General features: G+C 36.4%; 1 protein-coding gene across 1 annotated transcript in view; it reads right to left on the bottom strand.

Moving 5' to 3' along the window:
• The window catches only part of LOC103906244 (connector enhancer of kinase suppressor of ras 2), a 217,434-nt gene that overhangs the window by 94,600 nt on the left and 109,988 nt on the right, over positions 1-12,846 (bottom strand). Inside the window, exons 5-6 of the mRNA XM_019474318.1 lie at positions 9,574-9,615; positions 4,600-4,719 (exon numbers count right to left, since the gene is read on the bottom strand). Coding sequence (XP_019329863.1) covers positions 4,600-4,719; positions 9,574-9,615 — 162 coding nt within the window. The remainder of the gene's footprint in view (positions 1-4,599; positions 4,720-9,573; positions 9,616-12,846) is intronic.

The raw sequence follows: 12,846 nt of genomic DNA, 5'->3' as shown, positions 1-12,846 counted from the left end.
CTTTCAGTAAAGACATTTTTCCTCACGTCCAATCTAAACCTCCCCTGGCGCAACTTGAGGCCATTTCCTCTCGTCCTATCACTAGTTACTTGGGAGAAGAGACCGACACCCACCTCGCTACAACCTCCTTTCAGGTAGTTGTAGAGAGCGATGAGGTCTCCCCTCAGCCTCCTTTTCTCCAGGCTAAAATAATACCGTAGTTTCATTTACTACAAGTTATTGTAACTTCAAAAGGACGTTTACCATGCAATGCAATGGAATGGAAACCTATCTTTCTCTAAGCAGAAAGAAAAGTAGTTTGTAAAAAGCATTTGTAAGTATAAAAATGATTCAATTTCCTTTGTCATGCTACAACTGGCAATATAAATAACTCAAAGAATTGAAAAACTAAAAGCCAAGGAAGGGAATTTTCTTAAATCACAAAGTTAAAGTTATTTTATTCTATATCATAAAACCTTATGTATGCATGTTCTCTTCCTGTCAGTATGGTCAGAACTGACAGTGGTTCTCACAGTCTAATACTTTTTTAGTACAGGAGTTTATTTCAAGTTTGTCAAATTGGTAGTTTGAAACAAAATTTTGCCTTCCAGATATCTTACTCAGACTGATCATGCAGTACACTTCAGATGTAAATGGTATTACCATACCTAGTACTACAATTCAGGAGAAAAAGTGTTTTACAATCTTTAAAGTTACTTTAAAATGAAATGGGAAATATATGGAGGGTGTTTTAGCATTTGCCACTGAAAATTCAGTGGCTAAATAGGGAAAAGGAAGAAGCAATTTGACTGGTATATGCAACTGGTACAGCTTGGGAAGGAATGGAAAGAGAGAGGAAAAAACCCAGTATGTTTCTGGAGGCCAGCAAATGCCTGCAGAGATCAGGATGCAAACAGAGTCATCAGGACTTGGAATGGAACCTAAAATGTGTGCTTTCCAATGCAAATTCTTTTGTCCAGCAAACTGCCATGAAACTATCAGCAGAGAGTGTGTTCTGGGAAATGCATGAGATAAGACCATTTTTTAACAAAGCAGACTGTAAAAGAAGATACTTTAGAGAGGAAAAAAAAAGGAAAGAGACGACTATTAAGCTCGTAAAAGCAGGGACAGAAAGTTAGAAAATGCTAGAACTGAAGGTACACATTCAAATGACTTACAGTCCCTTTGTGAAAATGCTTTATGATCCAGAATTTATTTAAACAATTAAACACACAGACATGGCCCCGCAGGAGTTCTGACTCCATGTAGTAACTGTATGGACTTGGACCTGCAAATTAATTCAGTTTATGTGTAAGCTTCTGCAATGTCAATAGGATCTCTGACTCATTTGTTGAAGAAATTAGAAGGCATATAATAAAAGCAGTTCTGCAAATGGAGTTTTGAAAACAGAGAAAGACTCATAATTAAGTCAACTGAATATCATTCCAGATAACTGAATTCTTATATAAATCTGAATAAGTAATTTACAACACATTATTCACCAATGGCAAATAATTGTGTTCATTTTCTAGATGCCAACCCTGTATGAAGCTAGAGTTCTCAGTAGCTCTGAAAACCTTAGCTACACTTAAAACCAAGAGAGACTGTATTTTAAACTTATGCTATAAAAGTAACAAGTATTCTGAAAGATTATACGGTAAGCTTCTCCTGAAAAATAGATTTTTGGTGATTTTGACACAAATTGCTCTGTGCATTAGATTCCTCTCTATAAAACTAAAATTACAATATCATTTTCACAAGTGTGTTGCGAGGATGAATTAATTAGCATCTATGAAGCACTCAGTAAGTCCATATAAAAAAAAAAAATCTCACGATGTAATTAGTAACTCAAGGGAATGCAGAGCTAAGCTGAAGTGTGGTAAATAAGACCTCAACCTCTACACTGAATGATAAGGATAAAAATGGAACTCTGAATACTTTCCATTCAGTGAATAGCACTCATTTTTCTCTTGAATGGAGCAGAGATCCTGTGGAAAAAAACTGCTATACAATCATGAGAAAGCCATTTGTCATTCATTACTCTGTTCTATATTTGATTCTGATTAATGTTTTCTTTTCCTTTTCACATGATTTTTCTTTTATTCCCATTTATAGTCCTTTTTCATATTTTTTTCTAAACAGAACACAGTGTCAGCAAAATTAATTATATGGAACTTTCCAACCTAACATGTTACAGGGCCTTCACAATTAGGCACAGAAAACTCAGTCATTCACTGTGATTTCACTTCATTTAAAAAAAAAAAAAAAAAAGAAAAAATTGATGGGCAATTTTGATTGCAGTATTTGTCTCATGTCCCTTGTCAGCAGTGCCCACTTCCTGCAGTTTTGTTGGCTATAAACTTATGGGTACACTGCGGATGGAGAACTACACCATGGTTCTTCCACCCAGTGATAGAGTCCAGTCTACAGCATTATTACAGCACAGGCCCTGTCTGCCTGATGTTCTATTAGAAAAGAGGGTGGTCCAAGGAAAGTGTGGACCACATGACAGGCCACAACAATACAGCCAACAACTCTCATCTTGGTCACTCATGCCTTAAAGGTTTAAAGCATACTCCAACACTTTATGATAAGCTGTTTAGAAAGTATACCATTCATACCCAAGAACTCCTGGAACACACCTGCCTAATACTGCACACCATTAAATATTCAGCTCACTATAAGACTTGCCATTTTTGAAGCAGGCTGCATTCTTTCTGTCCTCCACCAGCCTACATCCCTGTCCTACATCTAGCACTATCACTGAATGGGAAACACTAGCAATGCCAAGCCCTGCTTGATATGCTCCATCATCTCTGAGGAAAATACATCCTATCTGCCTTCATGTTCTCTTCAGCACTGACAGTGAACTTTCCTCTAAGTAGACCAGCAGAAATACATTACATTTCTGGATAGAAAGGAAAGCTATACAGAGATCCAGACTGCTAGCATGCAGGATGTAGTAGTCTTAATGCAAGTCGAAAGCACCGACAGATTTACAGCATATATACTACACAAGCTGTAAATGATACTGACCTGGTATTTCCTGGATATCCCTGCACTAACTCAGAAATCAGACCCAGAGGGGAAACTGGGCCACAAAGGGAACTCATCTGGCCACTGAGATGCAGCAGCACAGCAAGAAAATTGTATCTATCTTCAAGATTACATACTGGGCTAAGCATCCGTTATGCCACAGAATTAAAATTAAATGTGATTTATGCTGTTGTAGTGTTCTTTGTTGACTAAATCAGTCTAAGAATAAAGTAAACTTATGTAGTCATACAAACCCCCTATGTTATTAAAATACATCATTCTCAAATTAATATGCATACCTCAAAATAATTGTGCTCTTGTAATTTTGACAGGATTTGCATATGATGTTCATTGCTATTCAATGTCAGAACAAAGAGTAAGATATTGAAATAATACAAAACATCTCAACTAACAGAAATTTAAAATAAATCTGTAAATCATGTTGAATTACAAACAAGAAACATGCCACAACATGTATAGTGACACTCAAATGTATGTTAATTTGTCAATTCTGGAATTTTCTGCAGATAAGCCTCATGGCTACCAATTTCTCTATGCACTTCCCCCTTTTTTCCTCCTCCAATTGCTTCCTCCAACCCAGGAACAACATTCTTGGATTCCTCCTCTTGTAGGGGAAAAAAAAAAAGAAAAAAAATCCTGAGAAGGCAGCTGAAGACAGTATAAGAGATCGTACTGGGAAAAGTAGCCTGTCTTGTGAGGAGAACGTGCAAGAACATGCCAGTGCCTGCAGTGCTACCTTACACTCTAGCTTTTATTAGGATCTTAGGTTCCCAAGCACAATCCTCCTATAGCCTACCAATATCAGAATGGTTGTAAAGTAGGGGACTACAGAGGGGAGACAGAAATCTTTACCCACTGACCCCTAAAACTTCACAAAAATCCCTTGTCCAAGAAATGTAACAGTACATTAATACTTAAAAGTGGTAGCCAAATAATTATTAAACTATCATCTCTGCAGAAAATTTTAATAGTGTGATCCATTACTAATGCAGAGCAGCTGGGATGTTCAGAAGACACCTAACTAGTCTGCTCAGTGAACAACAGTTTACGAATATAAGGGATTTATTTTGTTTCTGGGATGATAGTTCTGAAAGTTTTATTTGAACTGAATCATTAGGGAGGTGTATAACTATTTTTATGCAAGCCCAAGAAACATACCTCCCAGTAATCATTTTCAAAGCATATTAATTAATAAAATTTAGTTAATTTTATTTGTATATGTATATATTTGGGGATTACTTTGCTACATTCCAAAAACTGCAATATGGCTATCAAAGGACTATAACTTTTCTTTAGCTGCTCATATAGTTACCAGTTGCACGTGAAGCCCTAGGCAAAACAGGTTTTAATTAAAAAAAAAAAAAAAAAAATCCCTTTATTTATATAAAAGTTAATTAAACCACTTCCAGAAATCTGATTCAGCTTACCAAAAAGGAAATAGTAGGACACTACATGAAAATACATTTTGATTTCTTGACAAATTAAAGAAAGAAATCACCTTAAAGAACTGAGGCTTGTATTCTGTACTCTAACAGTTAAACTTTAAACTGCTTTGCTACTTACCAAACCCTCACTGGGCATAATGCTGGTGAGATGAACTACCTCAAGGTGTGCTGACTGTGACACCAGAGAATCAGATGAGAGCGAAATGATGTGGTCACAAATCCCAGACAAGGTTTTACACTACGAAGAAAAACAAGTCAGTACAATTCCTCATATTAAACTGAAACTACTAGCAAAGAAGGTCTTATTCTGAGAACTACCTAAGAATAAACAGATAATTTTATTTCTTAGCATTGTAAAAACTACAGATATATGAAAGTCAAGAACAAGAGGTTAAAGGAACAGAAGATATCCATAAATGTCAAGAAAATGTACATGCACGTACAGTTCTGATCAGATTTCACTGTGCACTGAGAACATCTGTAATCTCAACTATCTTCTCCACTCCAACTACATGCACTTTAAAAAAAAACAAACCAAAAACCTGATGAACTTCATCTTATCTGTCATTTTAATGTGTCATTATAAATACAATGGAAGTCGAGTGAAATATGTAAAAAATAAATGCCTTATACACCAACTTAATAACCTATTTTGGCTACCAAATAATGAGAGCAACCCTACCAACAGTGATAGTTAGGTGAATTCTGCGTTATACAACTTAGAAAACTTTTCCTTTGTTAAAAATTACACTGGCAGAAAAGTGCCTTAGTTAATCCATTTCCTGAAGTAAAATTTTCATGCATCTTTGAACACGTACTTTAACTGATATTCTAGATCACTACAACTACGCAATAATTTTGTCTTATCCTGCCTTCCAGCTAAAGATCTCAAAATCTTAATGCCAATCCACATGAACACCTTCAAAGTAGGAACCCCATTGCATAGATGGTAACAGTGATACTGACAGATTAAACCTATCCATCAAAGGCAAACAGTAAGTCTATGGATCAGAAAGGAGCTGATCTGTAGTCTCAGAGAATCTTCCTGTGTAAAGATTTATTCCAAAGTTTGCATGTGTTACTTAAAGCATTCCTTCAAAAAGACTATGCCTAAAAATATTTGAACCTCATCTGAAAGCAGTCATTTAGGTGAATTTCAGAATGGTCTTCCGGTTGAAGTTGTGCTGTATGCATCTATTTTCCTTTGGGGACTATACTCTCATTTTCCCTAATTATAGCAAATAGTAGTGAAATCCCTTAAGGGAAGTTTTATTTCAGGCATTTGCAAAAGCATGAGGATTTCTAATATCTCATTTGACACTATACATACAAGTTAAACAAATAAAGTTGCCACAATGAATAAATTAACTGGCTGAATATATAGATTATATTTCCATTCACTGTATAGTTGGTTATCTGGATATCCAAGTACAGCTCTGGAGTACCAGATGTGGCATTTGTATTTTATGTCAGCTGAAAGATACAAAGCATTCCATTCAGGTATGCGTGACTGCATCTAAAGGTCACCAAAACCCAGAAATATTTCTAGCAGTTTCAGCTTTGGGCCAGAACCTGTAAACAAAACTTTAGGTCCCGTCTTCTCCCACCAGAGATACGGAAACTGGCTTGCTCAAAAAATGTATTGTACTGCTATTCTACATACAAACTGATGGTTGACCCTGTCTGTGAGTATACGCTTTCATCCAGCTTTTGAATTATTGTCATATCAAAATATTGCTATGATTTCAAACTGAGGCCCTCTCTTATGCCTTAACGTTTAAGACCATATGTACAGATTAGATGCAGACTAAATCCCAGAGACAACACTTTCCACTTTCTGATGGAACGTTTTAACTTTACAGTTGTCACATGCAATACTTTTTCAGTAAATAAACTTTGGAATGAAAGAAACAGCAAAGAAGTTTTCAATCAAACTTACTCTTATGAATCTTTAAGATCTCCCCATGATTCAGAAAGTTAATTAAAATCTATGTAGGATTTTAGCACCAGGAAAATATTCGAGAAAATTATATTGGAATAATTAAAAATATCAGTTTGCTCTAAAAGTAGTTCAGCAGATACGAGAGAGGCCTGACACCAGTTGTAAATAATGCAAAGGCTGAAAAGTATAAATGGGAGCAACTGAGCAGAATTTATGAATAATAGCACAGGGTCAGAAAGTAATGTTTGATATAGCACTATCAATATGAGAAGATACTTTAACATATGCTGAAGTCTTTTTGGCATAAAAAAAATAGAAAGGACCGAAGTCTTGTGTACTAGTTCCAAAACCACAGAGAAGCAAAGTGCATACTCTCCAGATGGTGCAATGCTACCTCACTTAAGAAAATCTCAAAACAAACAAACAAAAAAGGGTTCTTCAAGAAATTCAGTACCTGTTGCAGAAGAACTCTAGTTTTACATGCTGTCCAACACCCAAAAAACATTTATTATATTTCTCTCAATGTGCCATGACAAGAACAGAATCTCTAGGAAACCACTAAGTCTTGAACAAATCATACAAACTTATACGTCACAAAAAGTATTTTTAGTACGGCAGCCACTGCTGGGTCTGTACAATGAATATAAGTTATTAATCTGTATTTACTGCTGAGAGAAAGAACAACTAGGAGGTTGTAATTTTTAATTATCATAGGTATACTATATTAGTCTAAAGAAATCACACAGTCCTGATAACCACATTTTGCTAAACAGACACCCAAAAAAAAGAAACCTGACTCTCAGACATGCAGTTTAAGTGATCCTGAAGATCACTCCATTATTTATCTTTTCCCATAATACCTGAGTTGCAGAGTAGACACAGTCTAATCATATGACTAGTGAGGGAATGGCAACCATGCACCTGCAATCACATCATCTGAGCACACGCCGCCCTAGTGTGGAGCTCTTCCAAACAAATCCATACTGCAGTGAATCTCTCCAGTAACCAAAGAAGAAAATCAATCATAGGTCATAATTTTATAGATCTGTCTTTACTTCTAAGTGTATCTTTCTTAGTATCTTTCAGAAATAAAACAAAATGCCATGTGGTGTTTAAGAGTTACAGATTCCTACCTCTTACAAATGTAAAATTTTACTTTAGAGCATCACAATTATTTTTCTTATTTTAATTTAATTTTACAGTAACCAAAGAAGAAAATCAATCATAGGTCATAATTTTATAGATCTGTCTTTACTTCTAAGTGTATCTTTCTTAGTATCTTTCAGAAATAAAACAAAATGCCATGTGGTGTTTAAGAGTTACAGATTCCTACCTCTTACAAATGTAAAATTTTACTTTAGAGCATCACAATTATTTTTCTTATTTTAATTTAATTTTATTTTTTATTTTTAGAAATAAAATGACCATAAAAGAAACGAACAATTTACAAAGCTTATTCTTGAATTCAGTATCCTTGAAGTAATTATTATTTTTAAGATGCTGTGAGAAAGATCGTGATTCTTCTCACTTCACCCAGAGGTACAATGATAAACAGGTTGATTCTCAGAGCTGGGATGCTCTGGATCAGGCAGTTTCAGGTGATTTTGCTCAGGCTAAGGTGAGTTCTACTGCCTTGGGGATCCAGGCTCTCTGAAGTTCATCACACTTTCCCTGCTGAGTCTATCGAATACTTAAAAAATGAAACTTTTCTCTCTTCTATTCTGCCTTTTCAGGCTTCCATCCAAAACCGGTAGAAAAGTAAAAAGTAACATTCCTGCTAAAGATGTATTTCTAGAAGTCATATGCAGTTAGAATTGTGGGTTATAAGATGTGTATATATGTGTGTGTGTGTGTATATACACACACACACTCCAAATCCCAGAAGATTTCAGGTGCTTTTAGAAGTTCTTTTCAGAATCAGGTTTGCAATAGTAAGCTTTTTTCTAAAAGTCACTGCATGCTTTCAGAGTTTAACAGCACATCAATGTTTTACGCCAAATTTTTAATCCCCCCTGGAAGCAGAGTATGTGTAAAAGGCTTTTAAAAAAAAAAAAAAATAAAAAAAAAAAAAAAAGAAAAAAAGTCAGGCACTTGGTCAGAGCTTGTAAAAAGCTTATCTGAACTTGTAAATCCTTTGAGATTTCCCTTTAACCATAGGTTTTAACTTTATCTCAGTGTCAGTACAAGTTTTCTGTGCCAGTACCAGGAGAATATAAAGTATGTGAACTTAAAGGCCAATATCTAATTGATAACTTTCTATAAGATTCTTCCATTCCCTTTCATCATTAGATTTTTTGAGTACTGAAGGCACAAAGTGCTCAGTCTGACAACCAGTGAAGTTAGTAATGCACGAGGTCTGATGGATCCATTGCTGGAATTCCACACCAACAATCCTAGTAAGAGTATTACAGTAGTAAGAGTACTGTGAAGCTTCTAAACTGTGAAGCTTCTAATACAATCTAAACTTTTATTATGTATTTGTAATTAACTGTAGGTATAACAGAGAACACTACTCCAGGGAACTGTGTGAAAGGGGAGAGTGAGAGGGAGTATCTGACCTTGCCTGCTAAAATAAACAGGCATAAGTTAGGGAATAGCAGAAGAAAGCTGATTCTTAAGCCTTAAACTTGAGAGACTTCCAATTTAGGAAAGAGTAAAAAGGCTTGGTAGGAACGGTTCTTAAGCAAATGACACCATCTTCCATAAGCCTCCAATCTTCAGAGAAACTGGAAACAATATCTTAGGTGAAAAAAATATTAATATTTTTTGGGTAGAGTCTTTGCATTTCATTACATTGATGCAAAAAAAAAAAAAAAAAAAAAGACATTCTGGAGTGTTAAATCTAGAGTACTGTCATTAAACTGGCTGGTAGGAGGCACAACTAACTTGCACTAAGTCAGTTCCAGAGGGTCACAAAACACGTAAGCTGATATTTCTCTCTTGCTGGTCTTGAAAATAAATTTTAACTTTTTAACTATTTGACTTATTTATGGAAAACTTTAACTTTTAGCGACTAATATAATTCATAAGAAGTTGTGTCAAATAGTAAGGAACTTTATTTTCCTATGGCAGCTTTAATTTTTTTAAAAATCATGCAAGTGGATGGGGTAGGATTAGAGAATACCAAAGCAGAATACTTAGATTACTTACCACATGAAGAATTTTATTTTCTGTTTCATACACTGTACAATCCTGTAGTAAAGTAAAACAAAAACAATTAATGCACATTATTTTAAGTTTCCTATTAAGAAAGAAAAGAATGCTTTATGCTGATAACTCTCTCTTACACAAGTACCTGTAAAGACAAATAGTCTCTTGGGTTTTGTCATGTCCAAAAGGTTACTTTACAATCTTATGAAACTTGACTTCTCTTGTGGCTGGTTAACCTCAGGGATCTATTCTCCCCTTTACAGTCATGAAACTCTCGTGCTCAATACTAGCAACAATATAAATGTAAGGCAGAGGGGACAGATTCATGGTAGTGAGAAAAAAGTAATTGAATATAATTAATCTGGCATGTCAGAAATTCAATGATGCGCAGAGCAAGAGATACATTGCCTAGCCTTAAATCAGGCAGAATGTTTGCTAGCTGTTCTGCAAGTTGTGCGGGGTGCAAACAGTTGTGTCAGACCTACCATTAGGTAGATTGTGTTACTACAAAGCATGGGAAGGAAGAGCAAACAGAATATTTTGACAACAGGTACAATGCTGACGTTAAACGTGGTGTGTCCACAATGTCAGTTTGGTTCACTCCATCTTTGGTTCAAGGCCCTGACTGTCTACACCATCCACAAGGGACAGGAAGCAGCAGTGGTCCCGTATCTTGGGAGAATTCACATAACTGCTCCAGGTTTGGACTTTGGAAGGCACAAGTCACACCAAAAAAGGATGAGAAAGGACATGGGCTTGCTCATGTTGAGCACTGGTCCAGGGATATCCAGGGGGTTTTACTGCCTTAAGGCCTCCAAAAGAACAACTCCATCCCAGCTTTCCATTACACAACATTGCTGTTAAGGAATTTAAAGTAGGCCTGAAAAACAATATTCCTGATCAACCTCTTTATTTGCTTAAGACTTGTAACTTCTAGAGCAGTCATTTTCCTATTTTAGTTATCATTTTAAGAATAATAAATCTTATCACTACATAACTTAGGAGTCATTACTCCCTTAACTTGCATTTTGATTTAGTGGTATTACAGTGGCTAGAATATTACTTTTCCTTCATGAAACAAAGCATACAAATTTCTAGAAGAGACCTACTGCCTTTTAATGTTTTGAAGATTTCCTCAGTACAATCCTCTATAAAGCAAGACACAGTCATGGCAAGACAATATTTAACCCTTTCCTACAGGAGAGGGCCCAAGTGCACTGAGGCAGCTCTACCCCACCCTTCTCCTGCCAGTCAGCACTCCCAATCACCACACGGGCTCTCAAGCTATATTTTACCAAAACATACAATTAAAAGGAAAATACAGGAAACTCAAGTTTGCCACACAGAGTGAGATTAGGATAGACTCCCCAAAAAACTTTGTCACCTCTGAGGCCAGCCGCAGCGAGGGCCGCAGCCCCCACGGCCAGGCTCCCTCTGCCCCCAGCCCCAGAGTTCCAGAACCTTCCACCACTCGCCCGAGGGAGGCAGCCCACCACACTCCTACACGGAGAGCACCGGCCTGTGACACCTACCTGACGTCAAAGGGGTGCTTTTCTGTAACCAAATCTGAGGAGGAAATATTCCTGATGTATCCCGGCATCTCCCTGCATTCAAGGAGACTGACCCCCTGACCCTGTGACTGGCGGGAGTCCCAGAGCCCTGTGAGGGAGGGAACGAAGAGTCCACCACAAAACAGACTGAGGGCCAGGCAGGGTGGGATCCTCGCCTCGCCAGGGGCCTTGTTTATCATAGGAATCTTGTTTATAATGCACTGATTATTTACATTTAAGGGAATTAATGGTTAATAACAGAAAAAAGTATGTTGGGAAAATGCTATGTCACATTGGAAAAAGCTTTCTACAAAGCAAGATAAGGATTTCAGGACATATTTTTAAGGATGAGGATATGACAAGTAAAAAACCTGTCTTGTTTATTTGTCTTTTTTCCTTGAAGAAGTTTTTAAGTAAAATTTAACTTACTGATATATCTAAAAGATCCCTTCAAGTAACAAGATTCCCTATAGTTCTCAAGATTTCTTCTTTCCTGGATCTTAATATGTTAGCAGTAACAGTTAATTGCTTTAAAATTTCCATGAAATAATTCCAACATCCTCACTCCATTTACTCTAGAAGTAGATTAGCTATATGATCAGCTTAGGCTGTGGTACTCTCTGTGAGAGAAATATGCGCTAACTGGCAGATCTCTGCTCCTCTTGTCCCGCAGCTCAAATCCTTGGCTCTGTCCCATCCACTGAGGCCGTGTCCAGCTCTCGAACCTTCTTCCTTGGGTGCTGCTTTGAGGACCCTGTCCCTCAGCCCATCTGAGGCTGCTGCAGAGCAGCTTTAGCCTGTCTGAGCCACTCAGCCCTGGGTACAGGCCTGGAGAACAGGTAACTGTCACACCCTCAACTCTAAGGGTCACGTTTATTTTGGAGGATTGGCATTTTTGTGGAGAAATTAATTTCTAAAGTGAATACAGTTTAAAGAATATTGTTACAGAATAAGAAAGTTAAAATCAGAAGATTGTGAGTGCCAAGGAACACAGAGAAGAATTTATATTAGCATTTCATGGTCAAGTATCCCTTTGATGTTTCTTCTGTATTCATACTGTTATTTTCTACAGCACAAAAGAAGAATTCAATTAGTCAGTTTGGTTGGCAATGCCCAAGGCAGTTTCTCCTACAAGTTTTACACACTTCAAACAGCACATCCACCATCTCCTTTTAACCCTACAAGTACCAAGAGAACAAAATGATCACAGCAAGGCTTACAGCTTGACTTCAGAGCTAATGTTCCTTTTTCAATTATTCCTTTAATTTCTGTGCTAGAAATACAATATGAGCTTCACTCTGAACAAACTTAATTACTTCAGGTCAAAAACTAGAGGGCTTATGTATAGTAAAACTGAAATTTTACTGTTTTGTAGAGCAGAATTAATGTTAGCTATACTTATGTTGCACATTCAAGATTACATTAGCATTAAAAATGTTAATGGCTTTGGGATTCCTTCCAAAATAGATGCATTTTGAATTTTTTTTAAATACATCAGACTAGTTTAACTGAGAGGTTAAAATCACTTGCAATATTATACTAAAATTTTAAGATATGTAGGTCACAATATTCTTCTGATTTGTTTTTCTCTGATACATAGCAATGCACTAGGGATCTCATTAAAAAAAAATCTTTCAGGACTAACATTTATAGAATTTTGATCTATTTTTCTTCAAAAATAAATAACAGTTATAGTGATATTCTTTCTACATCCTCCATAAGC

This window comes from Aptenodytes forsteri, unplaced genomic scaffold (genome assembly GCF_000699145.1).
Source record: "Aptenodytes forsteri isolate BGI_AS27 unplaced genomic scaffold, ASM69914v1 Scaffold72, whole genome shotgun sequence".
Taxonomy (NCBI): domain Eukaryota; kingdom Metazoa; phylum Chordata; class Aves; order Sphenisciformes; family Spheniscidae; genus Aptenodytes; species Aptenodytes forsteri.
The sequence above is the reverse complement of the archived record's forward strand: the minus strand, read 5'-3'. Positions and strand labels throughout refer to the sequence as shown.